The 22,950-nt window shown below is 37.1% G+C and overlaps 1 protein-coding gene across 1 annotated transcript; it reads left to right on the top strand.

The window, feature by feature from the left end:
- The first annotated feature begins 314 nt into the window (after positions 1–314).
- Positions 315–21,971, top strand: cacnb4a (calcium channel, voltage-dependent, beta 4a subunit). The gene is made up of 14 exons (XM_079464945.1): positions 315–487; positions 2,570–2,653; positions 15,431–15,547; positions 15,625–15,747; positions 16,976–17,103; positions 17,371–17,447; positions 17,778–17,797; positions 17,998–18,078; positions 18,457–18,515; positions 18,611–18,720; positions 18,845–18,996; positions 19,250–19,345; positions 20,136–20,321; positions 20,427–21,971. Exons 1-14 carry the CDS (start codon positions 425–427, stop codon positions 20,688–20,690), a joined length of 1,560 nt encoding a protein of 519 aa, XP_079321071.1. The 5' UTR covers positions 315–424; the 3' UTR covers positions 20,691–21,971.
- The last annotated feature ends 979 nt before the right edge of the window (positions 21,972–22,950 follow it).

Genomic DNA, 22,950 nt, shown 5'->3' with positions numbered 1-22,950 from the left:
GAATTGTGAGAATTTACATGATGATGATGATTTGCATATCGCATATTATGCAAATAGGCCTATCATTGCATTACTGATCATTTTGATGAATGCAGTAGGGCCAAACCTGTACAAAATACTGCAATAAGTCCGCTCCTTTACATTTCTGGTCGAGTTGTTTGCCAGTATATTCCTCTGTGATATGTGTAGCATGCATGGACACAACGGTTGTGTAATATCTCATGAGCCCTCGTGATGATGCTGTGGTGAGTAGTGGTGCATCCGCGCACTACAGCTGCACATATACTGCATTAGCGCACACGACCCTCGCATTCGGACCGCGGACACCGCTGCGAAACTGGAGCAAACAGTTCAGCATCCTCCACCGAGCCAGTGGATCGGGACCGAAAGGCAACCGCCACCCTGGACCGATGAACTTGCGGAGATGTCCCGGCACATCTACACCCGACACGGGATAGGCGAAGGCGTTCAGAAGCCCATCTTTCAGGTAAAGATGCGCGCGATGCTGCGCTACATCCCACTGCGGACCAAACACAGATCTTGTTAGGTCGGGTTCGACTTATCTCACTATTAATACGTCTTCTCGTGTGATCTCGCAAACATTAAACGTATGAATGTCCCTGTGATGTATGCTTGTAAACTTGTGATAGATGGCACATTGCATTCGTTACGCACTGTGGTAGAATTGACGACGTAATCGATTTGCATGATATTAAAATGCATTTGAAATAAAACAATGACACTATATCCAAATATCTACTAATATTCCCATGGCACTCTTTTGTAAGTGCCCGTTTTCAAGTTCTGTTCACTGTTCTTTCATGCCTTTGCATTGTTTTTCGTATTGTTACCGCGGTTCGTTTACATCTCTGTGTTGTGTTAACATACACAGGTACGATTTCAATTAAAAGGATCGTTGAAATTAAACCCAAATAACCTTTAAGATCAATGCACGTCAGTTTGATATAGTGACCCTAAATTGCGCTTCTGAATAATATATGTTCCCATTGATTCCCCTGTGCAAGATCTGTGACCTGACCCAGTTTATAACTGCAGATGGTGATACTTTTATAGATTTATAGATCTCTTTTTATATTTTTAAAGAGCAGATGGCACAATCCATTAAATGATTTTTTTATCTTTTGCACAACCATTCACATTTGTTCGGCACATATCCTTTCCCTTGAGAGTCTCCACGCTAGACCATTTTTTTACTTAGTTTTTAATATTTATTTTTTAAAATATTCACTGTAAACCTTTTACTGTAGTTATGCAGCTAGTTGCCGGTAGCTTACTGTAGATTTATATTTATCTAATTAATTGGCAACAGTTTGTTCAGAGATAAATGAATATCTTTACAGAAAAAAATTTAAAAGAAATCTGTAGAAATGACAGTATTACTGGCCGCCGTTTTCCAGTAACTTACTGTAGATTTATATTCAGAGATAAATGAATATCTTTACAGAAAAAAATTAAAAAGAAATCTGTAGAAATGACAGTATTACTGGCCGCCGTTTTCCAGTAACTTACTGTAGATTTATATTCAGAGATAAATGAATATCTTTACAGAAAAAAATTAAAAAGAAATCTGTAGAAATGACAGTATTACTGGCCGCCGTTTTCCAGTAACTTACTGTAGATTTATATTCAGAGATAAATGAATATCTTTACAGAAAAAAATTAAAAAGAAATCTGTAGAAATGACAGTATTACTGGCCGCCGTTTTCCAGTAACTTACTGTAGATTTTCATTTATGTAATTTAACAGTTTGTTCAAAGATAAAGGAACATTAAACATTAACAAGTCTTAATCCTTACAGAAAAAAACTATAAAATAACAGCCCCATGCAAAGCATTCAGGGAACCAGAAGTCCACTTAAACCTTTTTCTGTTTTAATTTTTTTGAAATTGTGGTTCCCAGAATGCTCCGATAGTTTTTTCTGTAAGGATTAAGACTTGTTAATGTTTAATGATCATTTATCTTTGAACAAACTGTTAAATTACATAAATGTAAATCTACAGTAAGTTACTGGAAAACTGCTGCCAGTAATACTGTCATTTCTACAGATTTTTTTACAGCGATTATACGTTTCTATAGTTTTATATTTGTAAACATATTGGATATAGATGTTAATCTTGAGATATGTACTTGCAAACTTGGTGAGGGCAACTGAAGGGCAGTTCTGTCTACTCAACACATTGCATTGATGTCTGTGACATTTAGTTCAACCACTTGTGAAGATGTGCTTTGCCATGCATCTAAATATACCCTTTTAAAAACATTTTGTCGTGTCACACCCTGGATGTCAAATTTGTTAATTACTTCTGTATTTGGCAGCAGTGCAAATGAACGCAAGCACACATTGCTAAAGGGCTGACAGTGTGTTTGACTGTGAGCATTTGGATGTGACAGTAATAACTTTTTGTAGGTGCTTGTATTCATTGTAGGGGTCTCCACCAAAACCCCTCTGACGGTGTGGTGAAAAATGTTGGCGAATGTGTGTGTGTGAAGGTGCCCCTGTTCTACCGAGAAGTGAAAGATTGATTAATAGCTCGTTCTCTTGCTGCAGGTGAACAGAGGCACTTACTCTCGCCGCAGTCGCCTTAAAAGATCTGATGGTAGCACAACATCGACCAGCTTCATCCTCCGCCAGGTGAGAGAGGATGATGGAGATTGTGAACTTATTTGTACACTGTATGCAATATATGCCGCATCTTTTACATGTTTGTTGATGTCACCATGCTGTCATAATTTTGCAACGAATATGGTTACTCTTATTCAAGTCTTTGTTTTTGTGAAGGACTGAGTTTAATATGGAGAATATTTACTTATTAATAGACTATCTATGCATCCTCTTCCTATACGTCTTATCTGTAAATCATATAATGGTTAGTTGTACCATTTATACTTAGCGAATGTGTTTCCATTACATAACCATATTAGTTAATTTGCACTAACTATACAACATACTTCTTAGGTAAGTTCATTATTAACTAATGCACAATGAACTAACATTTACAAACAGTGTTTAAACTTATATAAACAAATATTGATACATTCTTTATTTGTTAGTTGATGTTAGCGAATACATTAAATAATATTAACTGATGGGAATTTTTAACATAATTCCTTTATCTGAACTGGTCAGAGGTTTGATTTGTTGGGGACACATATAAAAAATGGACTGCACTTTGAGTAAAGCGTCTGGCAAATGCATACATGTAAATGGTTAAGAAATTCTTAAGTTAACAAATGTATATTTTTTCCATGATACACGTATTTCTTGCCAGCAATGATGTATTTAGCCAACAATGACAGCTTGTTTCTCTTTCTGTTAATGTGAGTCACGCCGCTTGAAAGAAAACTGGTCATCCAGTGTGTTGAATCAGAGGTTATGTTTCGTGCATGCAACATGCTTGATTTTAGCATCTTCATGCCAAATCGTATGTCCTCTGTTCTGTACGACACTTATCTGTACAACGTGAACAATATATACAGTATATACTGTATGTATTTAGTTCAGTGTGATATTCTTAAAGAATTATACTTCTGCACAGCCTTTTGAACAGGTCATTTGGTTTCCAAGCAACAGATGAATCCTTTCTGTCATCAGATGAATATGAATTACTCATGGCCACCTTTCTTACTGTACTTGTTCAACATTTAGCTGAATAAAGCTGGCGTGGATTCATAGCTCATAATGCCATTTTGAGTTTTGAAGTTGTAAATTTAAGTGCTAAGTATTCCCTTAGCACATGAGATGCGTAAACAGGGTTGAGCACGTTACTTAAAGGGTAATTAGTTATAGTTACTAGCTACATCTCACAAATAGTTATTGGGTTAGTAACTGAGTTACATCATGATAAAAGTAACTCATTACAAGGGAATGTAACTATTGCATTAACTAAAAAAAAATTCAAATATGTTAAATAACGTGGATGCCCCAATATTTAATATGTTAAATTAATAAAATGGAAACTAAAAATAATAAATGATTTGTATAAAACATTGTACACTGTGGGTCAATGTGAGAGACACCTATTCAATTCAATATTTTCTCTATCAATATATTATTATTGTAAGTATTATCATTACTATACTAATAGTTCAGAACTTTTACTATTTATTGCACGGACCACCACTGGTCAACAAATAAGTCTAAAAATAAATGATGCTTCTAAAGACATGTACCAACTTCACAACTGCTAGACATGCTGTACTATACTACTTATTTTTCGTAGTTTATTACAAAAGTAAACAGTTTAATAACAAAAAGGCTCTTAATTTTTTGACTGCTTTCCAGTATGATAGCGGAATGTTAGTTTGTGCATTTTAGGAGACTAAATATTTAGTTACTCACAGTTACTGTTTGACAGCGGAGTGCAAGGATTGTTTAACTTTCGCTTTTGGATAAAGTTATAGTTTTGTGTCTCCCACAGCAGCATCCTTTTAACCATTTAAAAAAGTATCTGTGCTCCGTTTCACATTGCTGTGACATAAAGGCAGAACGTAAACAATCGCTCACACCGTCATATGTTTTACTGCACAGCATGGATGTTTACGTTTTCAGCACGTTTCAGTGTGGATAGACAGCATTTGGAAAACACTTGAAAGCACTAGTGTGGTCGAAAATGTGACGATGTGAGGCGCTTCATTAGATTATATCAACTTGCCACCGATGTGTAGCCTTGCAAAACACGAAATAAGATATTTTGAAGAACTTTGATAACCAGACAACATTCCCCCATTGACTTCCATTATATAACCACAAAATGTAAAGAAGAGTTATATGCAGGTTTTAAAAGACATAAGGGTGAATAAATGTAAAAACAGACTTCACATTTTAGGTGAACTGTCTCTGTTAGGCTCTCGTCTCAATTAAAATTAATATCTGCTAGTTTCTTAATGGTGCAATGAAGATACATAAAAATGCACAAAACATATGCTGCAGTCTCCTCGAGAATTTGAAAACTAGGTCCCCACACAACCTTGGGAATTCAGTATTTTGACTCCTAGAACATTCTATTCCTGGCCATATATACGTAGAGGTGGTTTCATTGGCAAGACCCTTCCTTCAGGACACCCTACTTGTTACCACGCTTAGTTTTTGCAAAATGAAGATTTTAATGGATCATCATGTTTTATTCACACGTTTCAAAGACCCCAGTAAATGTAACATTTACAGATTTTTATAGATCGGGGTGGAGCTGAGAGGAAATCTTGCGTCAAACCTCTATGGGTCTTAAAGCTGTGCTTGAATAAGGTGAGAAAACCCTGGGGTGTTTACAACCTGCTGAGATCAAGGTTAAAGTCAGATAATAATCGTCTATTTAAAACCCCTAACCGAACCAGTCTTGGCTGCACCACTGAAGCTATTCTCACTGTGCCGTGGAGAGATTATTTGTCAAACCACACCATTCGAAATTTATAAATATCCATCATAACATAAATGGGTTTGTCTATCAGCTTGTATAAATAATTAATATCTCTGGTATAGGTCACATGTCTGAACTGTTTAGTAATTCATTTACTTCATTGCTTCCCTGCTGTGTTTATTGACCATAGTCCCTGAAAAGCTGAGGCGGAAAAAGAAAGATTAAAATGTCTTTTAGTAGATGATGAAATATGAACATGATTTGCGATGTTTTTCTTGCTACGTAAACCAGTGGAATAAGGAAATAAAGGTTACTAGTGCAATAGGATATTTTTTTAGACAGCATATTATTAAGAATGTTTGTGTACTTGTCAATATGGGCTCAATAACAGACATCATTGGCACAATTAATTACCCGATGTATGTCTTTGGGCAGATAGCTGTATTTCAGACTCAGAACTACAGGGGGCGATGTTCGCCATGATTTTATACTCAAGGGAGCTGTAATTAATTAACAATGTCACTTGAGTTCATTTTAATGTAATTACATGAAAACACCTGATAAGATCTATTTTCTTACTATTTATTCATCTGATATCAAAAGAAATAACAATTAAATTATATATTAATGTAATAACAATTATATTAAGTCTCCGTGAAAATATTTGTATTTTGCTTAGTTTATTTTAATGTCCATGGACATCTTTTTTCAGCGAGCACACTGATAATTGATTTGTATGGTTTGTATATACAGCTGGTTAAAAATGTCAAAACCATTTCAAAGACCGCTTTCAGTTTTTCAGAATTTACAATTTATAGGTATGTGTTTAGATAAAATGATCATTTCTGTTTCATTCTGTGAACTGTTAACAATACTTCTACCAAATTTCAAAGTAAAAATATTGTTTTTATTTGCATGTATTTGCAAATAACAGTTAATCTTGTTTATTAGCTCTTGTTTACTGCAAAGAATACACGTTTACATTCACTTTTAACCAATACAACAGTCATATTTCTACATTGTTTAATGTAGAAATTGTTTAACATTTTGTATTGTACTGTTTTTTATTTGTATCACAGTTTTCATGTGTCTTGTCATGCTGTCAGTCTTTCACATTGATGTTGGATTATGTGTCCCTCCTGAGGTTTGATATTGTTGAAATTCAACAGACACTGGACCGGAATGACTACAATACATCTAGAAATGATGATTAAATGAACATTTTGGAATGGTCTTGTAATGTTTTCCGATCTTTTTTTATCCAAAGCAGCTTACAAATGAGAGAATATTTCACATTTTGTGACTGGGTGTACATGTGAACGCTAATGAAATGGGAAGCTGAACAAAAATAGAAACAATGAGGAAAAAAGCCACTGTGGTCAATGCGTGTAATGCTCTCGGCACCCTGAAGACCCCTTTTCCTCCTCCTTTAACAGTCAACGGACGAGAGCACTTGAGCCCTCCTCGGCCAATCAGAAGGCAGCGTTGCTGCTTTGTCATCAGCCTTTGATTGAGGAAGGCTCTGCTCTCCTGCTCTGTTTGTAGAAGCTGATAAAATACCAGGTCTCTGCAGCCTCCGGGGATAACCACGCTTCTTGATGATGTGATCGATCACGTTTCCTTCTCATTAATACAATACGCTGGAGCTTGGAGAGAGGAGCTGGCCGCCGTCTGCTTGTCATTCCCGGTTCGGTGGTCTTTCTGTGGGCAAGGGGATTGTAAGAGATATACTCCCACCATACCTCCCATATTTGCATTTGGTCATTAAGGAGATCCTTTGGGAATATCAGACCTCCATGTACGACAATTTGTACCTGCATGGATTTGAAGACTCGGAGGCGGTGAGTGTATCAAGCTGTCTTCGTATTTTTTGGGGATGTGCAATGGGTGCATGCACATATAAACCCTCTGGAGAGGATTGGAGGAATTCAGCTTGCGGATTGGAGATATGACACTGTTGAGTGGTCTGGGGGAGGGGAGTGAGAGTGGAGCAGAGTGGGTGTGTGTCTCTTTCAATATTACCTTCACTGTTTCCCTACACCATGCTCAGTTCTTCTGAAGCCTCCGGAGGTGAGGCAACCAGAGGAGAGCATCGTTCAGCTGCAGTAGCCTGTTATTCCGTGTCATTGAGCAGTTGCTAATGCCACACTATTTACTTGTCTAGCTTCTGTTAGCTTGTACATAGTGCTGTTGTTTTGTTAAGATTTCCGAGTACGACACTGCTTTTCTGTCTTAGCTATTGTCTGAGAAAATGCTTGCTTAAACTGCACACCTTTGTTTCTTATAAAAGATGGACCAGACATAAACAAGGTCCAAGACTGGGAAGGGGACCAAATGGTTTTGTTGTTGTTATTCTTCTTTTAGTTGGCTGTTTATTATTTATCTTAAAATGTAGGAACGTGCAATCATTATTGCGTTTTTCTTTATAAGTGAGTGAGTGTTAATGATGATGTGGATTTCGTCTTTAAAGGGATAGTTCACCCCAAAATAAAAATTCATCATTTATCATCTCGTTCAGAACCTTTACATGTATCACAGTCCAATCTGTGTTCCCCTGTCTTTTGGACTTTTAGTTTGTAGTTTTGGTTGTTTGCTTTCCTGTTCCTGTGTAGTTCTTTTGTTCACTGGTTCTGTGTTAATCGTTGCCCCGGGTGTTTCTTGTTATCTCATTTTCCCAGCGTATTTAAGGCCTTGGCTGCGTCTGAAATCGCATACTGTGATAGTATGTAGTGAAATTTGAATAAGTACCTACCTATCGCCTGTTAAAACACAACGTTCTATATAGTATGAGTGGGAGTGGTATGAATACATTTCGGACACACTGTGTCCGCCTTGTTTTATGGTCATGTGACCTGTATGTTATTTGACCTATGACGTATTAACAACAACCTACACTTGAGCGTTGATAAAAACTAAATCATTTAGTCACAAGAAATTAATTTATTGGCAATTACATTAAAAACGGAACTCCGCCTTAAAGTTTTCTGCTTTATTTATTGAATTTACTTTTTAAATTTGACCGTTGCTCAGCTCGCGTGGCATCATGGGATAGATAAGTGTCCAACTGTTTTTAGCATACTGAGGTTTCGGACATACTACTCATGATTCGATTTCCGACGTGGCCCTTGTGATTCAGTTGTTGGTTGTCAGTCGTTGTTCCATGTTGCCTTTGATCTTCGATCTTCTTTTGTGAATGACCTAGTTTTGTTATTGTTTTCTTTTTGTTTAATAAAATGCAATGCTGCACGTGGATCCGCTTCCTGCCTGGATTACGCTCACTTTACAACATGATTGTTGAACACAAAAAAAGACATTTTGTGAAATGTCGGTTTTGTGTCCATACAATGAAAGTCAATGGGGGCCAGTATTCCAGATTGTAATGACAGGATGATTCAATGATAATTATTTTATATACTTTTTGGGGTTCTATGGCACTTTGCAGATAGGACATGTGTGCTTTGGTGTCATCCTGAGCAGAACACAAGGTGCTGTAGGAAAACCTCCAAAGGCAGGAGAAAACAGCATTTTCACAGACACTAAGGCAATAGTACTAGTGTTGTTTCTTTAGAAACCATGTGAGTTAATGTGATCCTTTCATTTTACATTTAATAATTTACTGTTTCTTCATATAATCATCATAACAAAATGTATGTCAAAGATTGAAATCATAGTGAAATTAATATTTGATATCAAACCTTTAAGATTTGATTTTAATTAGATTATGAGACTTAAAGGGGAAGTTCACCTAAAAATCAACTTTGTGTGATTTTTTTACTCATCTCCCTCCATTCAACCATCATTGTGTGATTTAGATTTTTGGGTGAACTTCCCCTTTAAGCCTGTTTTTTATTGACATAGCCTCTCGCTTTTTTAAGAACTATAAGAACATTCACCTCCCAGTTAAAAACAGTAAAACTTGACATTAAATCTGACATTATCGATTAATCATCTAATCTATATTTTATTGTGGATGTATTTTGTGTGACTTCATCGTTAACATTCGAGTCGGGATTGTTACATCAATCTTGACATACGGAATAATTGCATGCTTGATTCACACTTAATATGATTAATAAAACAATGTATGTATGTGTAACTGCTATGCATACATGCTATGCCATTATATGACACAAAAATGCACATTTATTCGTTTAAAAAAATGGATGTACCCTATTTGTGTTTATATATCTATGCACAATATAGAACTGTGACAAATGAACTCCCTTCGCTTGTATTTCTCTGGAGTCTCATGAATAATATATCATGGAAATTGTCATATAAATGGAATAATACCAAGGTAGCTCTGCTCTGGTTGTCTCTGAGGATCTTAATATAGCCTTAGTGGTCTAATTGTGTCTCCTCTTCCCTTACAGCTCATGAATATTAAAGGTAATATAGGGTTCAAACATTCGCTTCATGAAATATCCTGTTTCTGATATTTATAGGATTGAGGATGTCCCGCTGTTCTTACTGAGCTTCTAAAATATTCTTCGTTGTTGTTACCTTACATTTTCTCGACAAGTAAAGTAAAGGAGATGGAGGCTTTTGTCTCCCCCACAGACTTTATTGCAAGCTGACCAGTTTGGCTACAGTAGATTCTACAAAGTGACTGATGAATTTGTGGCAAAAGTTGAATGACAGTTGATTTGACATTTGATATCATTTGGTTCGTTTTTACACATACTTAAGACATTGACCTGTTGTTTAGAACCAGATTGCAACACGTTTTTTGTGTCACAACCCACCAATTAATACCTACTGATTTAAAGATAAAAATTTGAACCGAGATGACAAGTAAGACTATTCAAGCCTTATAAAACATCCATTGTCATCTCTTTTTATGGTTAGCGTTTGCTTTTATCAGATGTGGCCCTAAATGGTAGTGATCTCATGCAGTGTTGTTGAGAGATTTATCTGTAATTACCCCCCCGCTCAAGCAGGCATTGGTCCTCAGCCCATGATTCATCTGTGTAACTGGAGGATGCTTTCTCACTGACCCATTTTATCAGCTTTTGTTTTCAAAGGAAAACAGGAAAGAATGCAGAAGTGCAGTGGGCCTTTGAGGGCCCCAAATGCTCTCAGACCCACTGGCATCAGATAAAAATGTACACGGCGTGTACAATCTCTGAAGATAAGGAGAACGTGTGGCTTGACAAACCCAAGTCCACACACTTGACCTGGTATGGTGTACGCAGTGAGGCTGAGTACATGAATGCTGCCTGGGGTTTGGGTTTTATTTCTACAGTACATGTGTGCTTAGGAGGATATTGATAATCTATAAACTCATTTCTCAAAACTCTAATGCACAGACAAAGCTTGAAACTAGTCCAAGACTAAAATGAATGACTGACATGTCTTAACTGAAAATAGCTTGACATCATTTAAAATATATATCAGGGACATTGTTCTTTACATTACTCAAGATGCAAACCAGTAATGTTTTTTTATAAAAGTGCCTAAAATATGCAAATTTAACTAAGGTCTGGTACTGTCTTAAACTAAGCCTTGTCTGTGAAACCGCGCCTAAAAAGTTTAACTGTGATTTTACGGTGAAACAATTAACACTCAATAAATAACTAAATTTTAAAGGTTTATTTAAAAAAATGTATATACTGTTTAAATTTAAGTTAAAATAAGTCATTTTTATTAGAATTCACCTTAAATATTAAGTATTTACATTACAAATGTGATTTGTTTGTTACATTATTTTCATTTAATAAACTAAAATAATAAATGTTAATTTTAGAGAAATTAACTGTTGGATTTCTAAAAAAAAATGTATGTCACAATAAAAAAAACACTTAGGCCTAATTGATTTTAAACAATTTTATTTAGTTAATGTAGCTGTTTATGTTTTATATTGACTAAGTCACTGAATTATTATTATTGAATGAGTGAATCACACACTTTCTACATTGATTAATTACATACATTTGCATTTCCTGAGTTTTAGTTATTTGGATGAATTATGTGGATTTCCCTGAAAAAATCTGCTTATATAATGTAAACCGAAGATCTGTGCATCTTGGTAAACAGTATTTTATTTAGAACAGTAAAAAAGTTAACAATATTTACCGTTTTATAGTTAATGCCTTTTCAAGATGCAGAATGCCTTTCGGGCATCATTCTCGGCTCCTGCCGATGGAAGCTCAGGTTAATAGATTTCGTTGTGTGGGAATAAATAAACATCGGCTGGTCTTGATTCTATGTTGTGATAGACAAGGCATAGAAATCATTTCTCTGGTGAGAATTTCTTGCTTTTCATCTTCTTCATGAGACTTTAATATAAGAATTTGTTTTGCAAGTTTGAGATCCAGTTTATGAATGTGTATTGCTCAATAGTATATTCGAGTATAAGTCTTATAATATTTACTAAGAGCTGAATTATATTCATTAATTCTGGAAAATTATATTATTTTTGGCTTATAAAATCACAGTATGTGCATCTTTTAAAACAACAGGACATGTTGGGAATATTCATTTTACAACATTGGTTTTTCAACATAAAAAAACTTGTTTTTGCAAATCTAAAAATCTAGTTTACTGTAATCAAACCAAATGTGATACGGAACATTCAAATTTAATATTCTGCAGTCTAGTCTTTTATAGTTCACCCAAAAATGAAAATGATGTCATCAATGATCAATTGAGTCAATGATGACACAAAAGAAAATATTTTGAAGTATTTTGGAGATTTCACTTGCATTTGCATTGTGTTCTGCAGAAGAAAAACAAGTCAAGCTGTTTTAAAATGTTCCCAATTTTTGGGTGAACTAGATAGATTTGCTGGCAGTCTGTGAAAGAGTAACTGTGCTAGCATCTGTTGGGGAAATTGTAACGTCCCTTGCCCTCTTCATCTCCCTCCATTCAACCATCAGTATCGCTGAGTCGGCAACACATAAGCAAACCAGCTGGCAGTAGGGTTTAATGTGTCCCAAAGTGGAGCCATTGCTTGACAGCACTTTCCTCGCTTGCTCGTCTCACGCGCCAGCTCTCATCGATTATTTTCAGCTCTTTCAAATCTTGCACGCTCAAAAAAATTAAATGCCAACTGTCTGACACTTTTGTTTTTATATTTTATGTATACTGAGAATGAGAAGATGGAACGAGGCATGAATCACGCTGGCTTTGATGTCATCAACAGCAGATGCGCTGCCTGTCACTTGACTCGCCTCAGTGAACATCACCTTACGTAATTCTCGACCATCCTTCTTGGGCACAGGGGTCTATCGTCGTAGGTCAAAACACTGACCAGTGTGTGCTTAAAAGCACCAAAGCTTATTTTTGTTAAATGTGTCCTGTAAATGTGTTTTGATCAGACAGGCAGCAAAATGTTTCATTTTAAGCATAGCATAGCAAACCTATCCAAATAATGTTTAATTCAATTCAATTTCGAGTTAAATTTCACGAAGCTTAACATCACTTTTCCATGTTTTGGATGTTACATCAATACACGTTACATCTATTCAGCAATATTGTCAATGGCTGAATGTTGTTTCTATAGCAACCAGTGTAGATCTGTCAGAAAGGGAGTACACTGAGCAAACAGATTTGATCACCTTCAAAATGACACCGTCGATGTAACGGTCACCAGCTGGAGTGCCCTTGAGAACCACCAGAGGGCACTCCACATCAAACTTATCATTCACTCACAAACTACATTTCCCATAACTCACTATACGGACTCATCAGCACTGATTGCACACACACCTGAATATCATCCACATACACATATATATACCACTTCCACACACCCATTCTTTGCGAAGTCTTGTTTAGTTTATACTGCATTTCTGAGCGGTTCCCTGGTTCCCTGGTTCCCTGGTTCCCTGGTTCCCTGGTTCCCTGGTTCCCTGGTTCCCTGGTTCCCTGGTTCCCTGGTTCCCTGGTTCCCTGGTTCCCTGGTTCCCTGGTTCCCTGGCTCCCTGGCTCCCTGGCTCCCTGGCTCCCTGGTTCCCTGGCTCCCTGGTTCCCTGGTTCCCTGGTTCCCTGGCTCCCTGGCTCCCTGGCTCCCTGGCTCCCTGGTTCCCTGGCTCCCTGGTTCCCTGTCGTTTGGTTTTTGATTTCTTGCCTTGTTCCCTGTTTACACTTTTGCCTCTGGTCGCTGCCTGTTTTGTTTGTTTCTTTGTTTTGTTTCTTTGTTTCTTTGTTTCTTTGTTTCTTTGTTTCTTTGTTTCTTTGTTTCTTTGGTTTGTTTGGTTTGTTTGGTTTGTTTGGTTTGTTTGGTTTGTTTGGTTTGTTTCTTTGGTTTGCCTGCCTGTCTGTGTATGACCCTTGCCTGTTATTTGGATTACCCTCTAATAAAGCTGCAAGTGGATCTCACTTTCAAGTCTCAGAGCAGTTTGTGACAGTCGACATCCAGATTAGATTAATCCTTTAAATTAGATTTGTGTACATTGTGAATGAGCACGGATGGATTTTATGGGTAGGTTTATCCGATTTCTTAGGAATTGAACTTTTGATTTTGCTCGTGCCAAACTCTAGCCATTAAGCCACGCTCAGCAATATGTTACTGGAAAAGCACATCTTCATCATTGGCGGTGATCTTTCACCTCACAAATGTTCAGATCTTCTGGTTCCTTCTCCAAATACATTTTTGGCTCTAAAAGCATATTTTGATCAATTGCAATGTTTTATTCTCTGCCACACCTTTACTCTTTCTGAAGCAACAGAGCAATTGCATAAGTAACCAGGAACCAGCTGAAACTATGAAATGTGGATTACAATGGAAGTCTCAGTGCACCTTTGAAAGTATACCAGGAATAGAATCAGCATTCTTCTCCTGTCAGCACACACTCTCATTTCACAGTCTGGCTGTAGTTTGTGGCTCTTCTGATATAATGACATGAGACACAATGAGAGATGGAGAGAGAGAGACATAGGCATCACCAGTCAAACTGCATCAGCAGACATTGTTTATCTTTCTTGACAGCTGTTAGACACTATAAATTATATTGAATGTTGTTGTTATATGCTATGCCACATTGGCCAATATAAATTTTATTGTTATGAGATTACCCACACAGAAATCTGATGTATGGCCATATATGTGCATATATGTATATAATACTACATATATGTGACCCTGTCTGTGAAAACCCAGCCAGACATTTCTTTTAGATTTAGTGTTTTCTACATAAAATCACCTTACACAATGAAAAGGACTTTCTGTGAATATAACCTTGATATTTTTAATATTGAGAGAGGTTGAATTCCTACGTCATTGCTGTTCAGAACGCTTATGCACAATCCATTGAGGCTCTGGGTTTTCTCTTCTCCATAGGAAATGTATAAGATGCCCATGAAAGCATATTTAAATCTATTGGTGCAAAAGTGTATTGGTTTTATTTTGTATTTCGTGCCTCTTTAATAGATTGTTTTGTGATACTTCATTTACAGTTAAGGTACAATTCCAACCCTGTTACGCTGTTCCTATCCCCGCTTGTATGATTTACCATTTTATAGATTTGTTTTAAAATAATGACAGTAATGCTCTATGGTCAAAGCGGTTTTTTTTGTTGGAGATGTAATGAAATGGTTTTACCCATCTTGCTGTCCATCAGGCTTGATGTAATATCATTGTTTATTTTTCGTTCTTGAATATAAAGGATTTGTATATGCACTACATAAAATAGTTATTCAACACATAGTGTAGAAGCTTAAAAATGGAGACAACATGATTATTTCATACATAACTTACAAGCGTGAGAGTAGGAGAGCTTACACGGGTCATACACATAACATTATTATATTAAAAAGCTTATTTTTACAAGTTAGTACGTTTTAATGGTAAGAATAGATTTCTTCAGGATTAAAGGAATGTTTTAACTTTGAAATTGGCTCAACATATTTCTCATATTTATAATCATTTTCGTCATAGCACAATGATATTACATCCAGCAGCCTGTAATGCATAATATTCTGTAATCATTTATGTATTTTAAAGTCATATTGATTCTTTGTATAATGTTGTATGTTTGACCCCCTCATTCATTTGTCTTAGGATGGATATATGTAAAAGACATTCAATGAACAGTTGTTTCTTATGTGTCCAGGGTTCGGCTGACTCATACACTAGCAGACCATCTGATTCAGATGTGTCACTGGATGAGGAGCAGGGAGGCCGACAGGAGAAAGAACAGCAGGCCACTGTCCAGCTGGAAAGGGCCAAGGTCTGACTTTCTTAACTAGATAAATCTACACATAACCAACCCGCAACTAAAACATGTTTTGTTTTACATTTTCCCAGGCCAAAGCTGTGGCCTTCGCCGTGAGAGCAAACGTCAGTTATTGTGGCGCCCTGGATGAGGATATTCCTGTTGCTGGTACTGCCATTTCCTTTGATGCTAAAGACTTCCTTCATATCAAAGAGGTGAGGGTTATTTACATTTTACATTAAGTCATTTAGCACAGGGGTTCCCAAAGTAGGGGTCAGGACCCCCGAGGGGTCGCAAGGCCGCGAGGCAAAAAAGCCATCAGCCTTAGGAATTTGCTTCCCCTTGATTGTGACCCCTGAGGTTAGGTGCAGCAAGTCAATGTACAAGACCACGTTAAACATTCCCATTTGTGCACACAGATTATTTTTCTAGCTTTAAGTTTAGGATATTTGTATTTGTCGAACTGAAACGTTGGTTAATATCGACCAAAGCGGAGGAGGGCGGAGAAGTGCCGCTGACAGAATGGTCATCGTCCTTCGGTACGAAAAGAGGGTGGCGTTTGCATAAACAGGATATCCATCAGTACATAACAGGTTTGTCAGGGATGAGGGACGGGAAGAACCCAAGCACAGGCAGCAGTGCACACACGAATAACTAACACAAAAGTAAAACCCACGATGGGGTTTAAACAGGGACGTAACTAAAATACAAACAAGAACAAAAGACTCCATGGGATGGGTTACAAGAACAGCAAGAACAGTTACTAATAAACAGCACGACCAAATAATAATTCACAGTCCACCACACGGCCAGGGATCCAACAAGGGTAGGTGATCCAACAAGGTCAGGACCAGAGCCACGAGCATGAGTACAAAGCAATAACGCAAAACAATCCATACAGGACCGAACACACAAAAAATTTGGGAACCCCTGATTTAGCAGAAGCTTTTATCCAAAGTGACTTACAAAGTAGGGGAAACAATAGAAGCAATATGTGCAACAAAAGAACAACAATGCATAGGTGCAGTAAAACTGGTCTCGGTTAGCCTACCACAGTATATGTAGCTAAGGATCTCCTTTTTGGGGGGTAATTTATTGGGGGTAGGATAGAAAGAAAAGAAGTAGAAGACTGTACTAGTGGGTCAGATGTTGACGCTGATCTTGTGACACATTCAGAGAAAGCATGTGAGAGGGATTTTTTCCCTTAGTGGGACGTCACCAAAAGGCGTTGTTTGATTGCAGAGGGCAGGGATTGGGCGGGTACGTAAATCTGAGTTAGCGAGTGAAAATATGGGGAAGCCGAATCAGTGGTGGTTTTGTAGGCCAAGAGCAGAGATTTGAATTGAATGCGAGTTTTTTTAGAGAGCCAGTGCAACCTAACAAAGAGAGTTGTCGATGTCATGAATGAATTACATACATGTTTTGTCATCATTGTTCTTACAGAAGTACAACAATGATTGGTGGATCGGGCGACTTGTGAAGGAAGGCTGTGATATCGGTTTCATTCCCAGTCCTTTAAAGCTTGAAAACATTCGCTTACAACAGGAACAGAAAAGGAGTCGCTTCCATGGGTAAGACGGCTGAGTTACATTATTATGAAACAAGAATGGATTGGAAGCTTTGTACTATACCGTTCAAAAGTTTAGCATCACTTACTTATTTTTTAGAGCTCGATTCGAATGTTCCCAAGATTATAAATGGATGCTATCTTAAAACTTCAACTTCATGCCATAGGGTTTTGCCAACTTGTTAAAAAAAAGAGTAAAATTAGATATGCAGTTGGCCGTACACTAGGTATTCCAGTCTGAACACAGCTCTTCTTTGCTCCGCCCCCACAGGAAGTCCAGTGGAAACTCCTCCTCCAGTCTGGGTGAAATGGTGTCGGGCACCTTCAAGCCCAACCCTCCTTCTGCAGGTGAGCTTCAGCTCAACACAACAGGATGTTTTTTATAACAGTAATTATAGAACATGAATTAAATGCCAAGGGACAGTTCAGTGGGTTGTGAAATAGCTTCTGTCTTGTATGCAGGCCTTGTTGTTTATTTTACTTGACATAAAACTTCACAACATAGTAATGGGAAACAAAAATAATTCTGAGAATCATTGTAGAGACTGTATAGTATATTATGTTGCATTGCATTTTTATAAAGTTGATGCATTTTTATTTATTTGTTTTTATAGCTGAATAATAATATATTGTATTTTAAAAAATGAGCTTCAATCACTTCTCCTGTCTTTATCACAGGTAAACAGAAACAGAAAGTGGTAAGTTATTCTGTTATTTATTTGTCAAATCTGTTATATAGACCATTTTGGCAAAATGTAAACATCACCTGTCCTGCACATCCTGTTTTTTTATTTCACATATATTAATGCAATGTTACTATATTCAAGCTGTTGTTTACATATTGTATAACAAAGCAATCCGCATATTGTTTCATGATTAAATTGCTGTCGTCCTATAGGCCGAGCACATTCCTCCATATGATGTGGTTCCCTCCATGAGACCGGTGGTCTTAGTAGGCCCATCACTTAAGGGCTATGAGGTAGGCCTCCCCAATCCCTACGTAGTGTGTGTATACTTAGACATGGTAACCAGGTCATCACTTCTTAAGCGGGAAGCAAGAGATGTCGGTACATCACTGAATAGCAGTCATGCACTCCAAGTAGAATTACCAAGGCAACAACCTTCTGGGTACAATGTGCCAGACTCAAAAAATAGAGCATGTTTGAAAATAGAAACAGAAAAACAACATGACCACCGTGATATTGTTAAAATACCCCATTTGACCGTTTTCTAAAATGAGAACTTCAGTGCAAGGCAATCACGCAGTATTTGTCATCTGCTCGCACACATCTCTCGCATGTAATGGCCTCAATAGCTCATTAACATGTTTACCCGTCTGTCCTCGTGGATTTGACAGGTAACGGATATGATGCAGAAAGCGCTCTTTGACTTCTTGAAACACAGGTTTGAAGGCAGGTGAGGTCAAGAGCTTTACCATGGGAAGATATTTGATGTGTCCGTTCGCTGTTTGCGTAGTGAAGTTTGATTTTACATGTATATCCCAATTTCAGGATATCAATAACAAGAGTAACCGCAGACATCTCTTTAGCCAAGAGATCTGTGCTGAATAACCCCAGTAAAAGAGCCATTATTGAGAGATCCAACACCAGATCCAACTTAGGTATGTCACCTGCTGACACCTGAACCTTTGAATGCGTATTTGATCATTGTTGGACATATTTGCTATTTCTAAATCAGCATGTTTCAGGTGCCGGCACTAAATCTCTGTCTCTGTTTTCTAACAGCTGAGGTTCAAAGTGAGATAGAGAGGATCTTTGAATTGGCCAGATCCCTTCAGCTTGTGGTCCTGGATGCCGACACAATCAACCACCCAACCCAACTAATCAAGACATCCTTAGCTCCTATTATCATCCACGTGAAAGTGTCTTCCCCAAAGGTAACATTGTTGATCAAAATGTGTTTTACTAACCACACATTCGTTTTGAATGTGTGACGTTATGCGTTGCTGAACTAAATTGTGGCTCCGTCATGCCGTGAAACTCCGGTTGCTCATTGCAAAAGTAGATTTTTTTTCGGCAGCTGTATAGTAATAATGTTGCATTTAGTGTATTCATGCAAAGATTGAAGAAAACATAGAAATACTTTGAATGATGTTATTGTCCCTTTATGTAATATTTGTGTGTTGACAGGTATTGCAGAGGCTGATTAAATCCAGAGGAAAGTCTCAGAGCAAGCATTTAAACGTACAGTTGGTGGCAGCGGATAAATTAGCTCAGTGTACTCCAGTGAGTATGCACACTTAAGACTCGTTCACGAACAATAACTATAAAGATAACTACTGTATTTGCCTCCATAGCAACAGTTTCTCACTTTAGATGCACGAGCCCTTTAAATTTAAATTGATTTTGATTGGCTGTCAATGTTTTATCATTTTATCATTAATCAGTATCAATATTGTTTATCTGTGTTTATGCTGTACTATTGTAGCTATGGTATTCATATACTCCTAAATTTCAATTTTTAAAACTATATAGTTATTGACTTAAAGAGATTCACCTTTAGGTTCACCTAAAAATAAAAGTTCTGTCATTATTTATTTACCTTTATGTCATTTAAAACCTGTATATGACTCTTTGTTATGGGGAACACAAAAGATGACATTTTGTGAAATGATGCAATGGAACACAAAAGATGACATTTTGTGAAATGATGCAATGGAACACAAAAGATGACATTTTGTGAAATGATACAATGGAAGTCAATGGCTTGGTGACCAACATTCTTCAAAATATCTTCTTTTGTGTTTGCACTTTAAGGCAGGGAACAATATACAGTACCCAAACATTTTAGCCTTTTGACAATAGTTTCAAATGATAAAGGAGTAGTTCACCTCAAAATTTCCCTCTATTCACTTTCCATAGTATTTTTTATTCCTGCCAGTGAAAGTCGATGATGGGAAATTCTGAAGTGAACTACTCCTTTAAAAATAAGAACTATATAGACGCACGCGTCCGGCCTGAAGCTAACTTCTGGTCTGTGTAAGTAATCGGTTTGGCTGTTCCTATCCCAAAACAGGATATGTTTGACATTATTTTGGATGAGAACCAGCTGGAGGATGCATGTGAACACCTGGCAGAGTATCTGGAAGCTTATTGGCGTGCAACGCACACGTCTCTCAGCACTCCTCTGAACCCTCTGCTGGGCCGGAACCTGGGCTCCACTGCACTGTCTCCATACCCAACGACCATCTCTGGATTACAGGTGAGAAACCTTGTTTTAAAATACCAAACAGACCTAGGATGTTTTCACCAGGGTTATTGTCAAACATATATTTTCACTGTTTATGGTTTTTTGTGCTTTCAACAGAGCCAAAAAAATAAAAACAGCAATCACATCCACGACCACTCTCCGATGGAGAGGCACAGTTTGATGACCTCAGATGAGAACTACCACAACAACGAACGGCAAAAGAAGAGCCATAACCGCATATCCTCAAGCTCCCAGCAAAGTCGTGACCACTACCCGCTGGTAGAAGAGGACTACCAGGATCCCTATCAGGACGCATACAAACCTCACCGCAACCGGGGCTCCCCCGGCGGCTACAGTAATGACTCACGGCACAGACTCTAGATCAATACCCAAACCACAGCTGTCATTATTGTCTAAGCCATTTTCCCAAAATGCATTGCAGCGCATTCCGATGCCCGCCTAAATGCAAGATCTAGGCACCCTGGTTCTTGAATATCTCTTGTCAGGCGATTGATGGCCGGAGGTGCTGATGTTTATGTGCAGTAGTTAAGAGATAATGTTCTTCTAGAGACGTCACACGTGTAGCACACGACGATAAAGTGAGATTTTTTTCTAGTATAGATCTAGAACCAAGGTCTGATATCCCTGTATTTGCAGGAATTGCTTTGGTGGCATGCAGATTTTCACCCTGAATTTACTGGCACACAAGAATGCGTTACAGTACCAACAGTCAATCGGCACAGAGCCTGTTTGCACGGTTTAGAAGCTAGTTATATTTGTCATTTTTTCATTTTTCCTTTGCCCCTGCAGCCTCAGGTACAGAGCAGGAAAGCTTCACGCGTGCCAAAACATTTGAGCTGTTTTTGTGACATCCCTGTTTTTTTATCCTGTCTGTTTTCATCTCATGAATAAATTCACAGGCAGTGTCAAAGGACACTTTTCTAAGCAGAATGCAAAAGATAGCAACAAGTTGTCATGTTTTTGCCACATACACCATGATGCCTACAGTTAGATGTTTGTCCTAAAGCAATGAAAATATCAAATTTGGTGAAAAATATGTGTAAAATGTACAACCCCAAAACTGACATTTTTAATACAAAGTGTAATTTATGTATTTTTTTATTTTGGGGTCAGAGACATGTTTGTTCATAATATATTAAGATCATATTCCACTATCTGTGCCATATTTGCTGATTCTGTCATTCGAATATGTGGCAGCTAAACGGAGATCTGTTCTTTAAACCTTTTCCTGAGTCATGTATGTTAGTCAACATGTGTTAGCAAAGTTCCTTTATTGAATTGATCAGGTTTAGGTGTATCAGACATTTTCTTCTTCTGTTTAGCGTGTGGCTGATCAATAATAGTCTCTGCAAGGTTTAGCAGGTACACTGGAGCTTTACGTGTAATAAACAAATATTGGAAGAGTTTAGATAGATTAAGTTAAAAGAAGATGCTTTGTAAACAGCTAAGAATAAATTATGAGTCATATTTTTATTGTTTGTAAAAAAATTGTAAAGGAACATCTGTATGTGTTAGAGGGATACTCCACCCAAAAATGAACATTCTGTCATCAGTTGCTATCATTTTTCCAAACATCTTTCTTTGTGTTCAACAGAATTGTTTAAGTTAGCACAGTTATTTACAGTAAATATATTGAATTGCACTTTTCTTGAATTTACTTGACATACTGCATTTGATACGTTTTAAAGAGCATTAAGTCCTAACTTAGCGCTTACTGTATACTTCAGTAGCTGTATATAGTTAAAGATGTGGTAATTTCTGCTGCACAGTAGCCTATCTTTTATTGGTGTGAAAAAAACAGCGGGGTTTGTCCATGGGCCATCTGCTGTGAGTTCTTTAGTTAACCTGCAACGGCTATGAAAAGGTAGCTTTGATCGTAACTGCATTTGTCTTGTGCACAACCAGTAGGAAAGATATTCCGAAGGGTTCGAGTATATATGTAGCATTTGAAAGCCTTCAGTAAATGTTTATAGCTGGAGCTGAGGGGCCAGTAGAAGTCTTTGTAGTTTAGGTAAAGTGTCCTTATACTCTCCGATCACTGCCACTCCCATTCCCCATTATACATGAAGAATATTTCATAAATTGTAAGAAATAACACTTTTTACTTGTCTTGCTTAAAGCAATAGGTATCTCTAAATTATAGAATGTCAGAATTTACTTCATATTATATGAGAATTATTTGAACGTTTTGGATATTTTGTTTTTAAATTATGTTTATTATTAAATAAGAGTAAAGAAAACGATTAACTACTAATTATATTTACAAGATAAGACTTTTACATGTTACAAAACAGTATTTTTCTCCAAATGTATCTCCTAAGTATAGCCAGAAACTCTTATTTTGGTATAAGAATCAAACATCAAAATTCTTAAAAACATGTACAAGCTGTTCCTATATGATCCTTCAATTTAAACCGGTTTTGCTGACAATATACCAAATGCTCAGGAACCATCATTGCCCTATATTCATTTTTATTTTATTGACTTTCATTGTCTCTATGAAAGTCTCATGTTACCGTTGTATTATATATTTTTTGTATATATTTTTAAAATTATGCCTTAACTTTTAAATAAGTAGGCTATATGTTAGGGTTAGAGAAAATCGTAGGTAATTTACTCT

The sequence above is a fragment of the Barbatula barbatula genome (genome assembly GCF_947034865.1).
Source record: "Barbatula barbatula genome assembly, chromosome: 9".
In the NCBI taxonomy this organism is placed as follows: Eukaryota; Metazoa; Chordata; class Actinopteri; order Cypriniformes; family Nemacheilidae; genus Barbatula; species Barbatula barbatula.
Note: the sequence above shows the minus strand (reverse complement) of the source record. Positions and strands in the feature narration are given on the sequence as shown.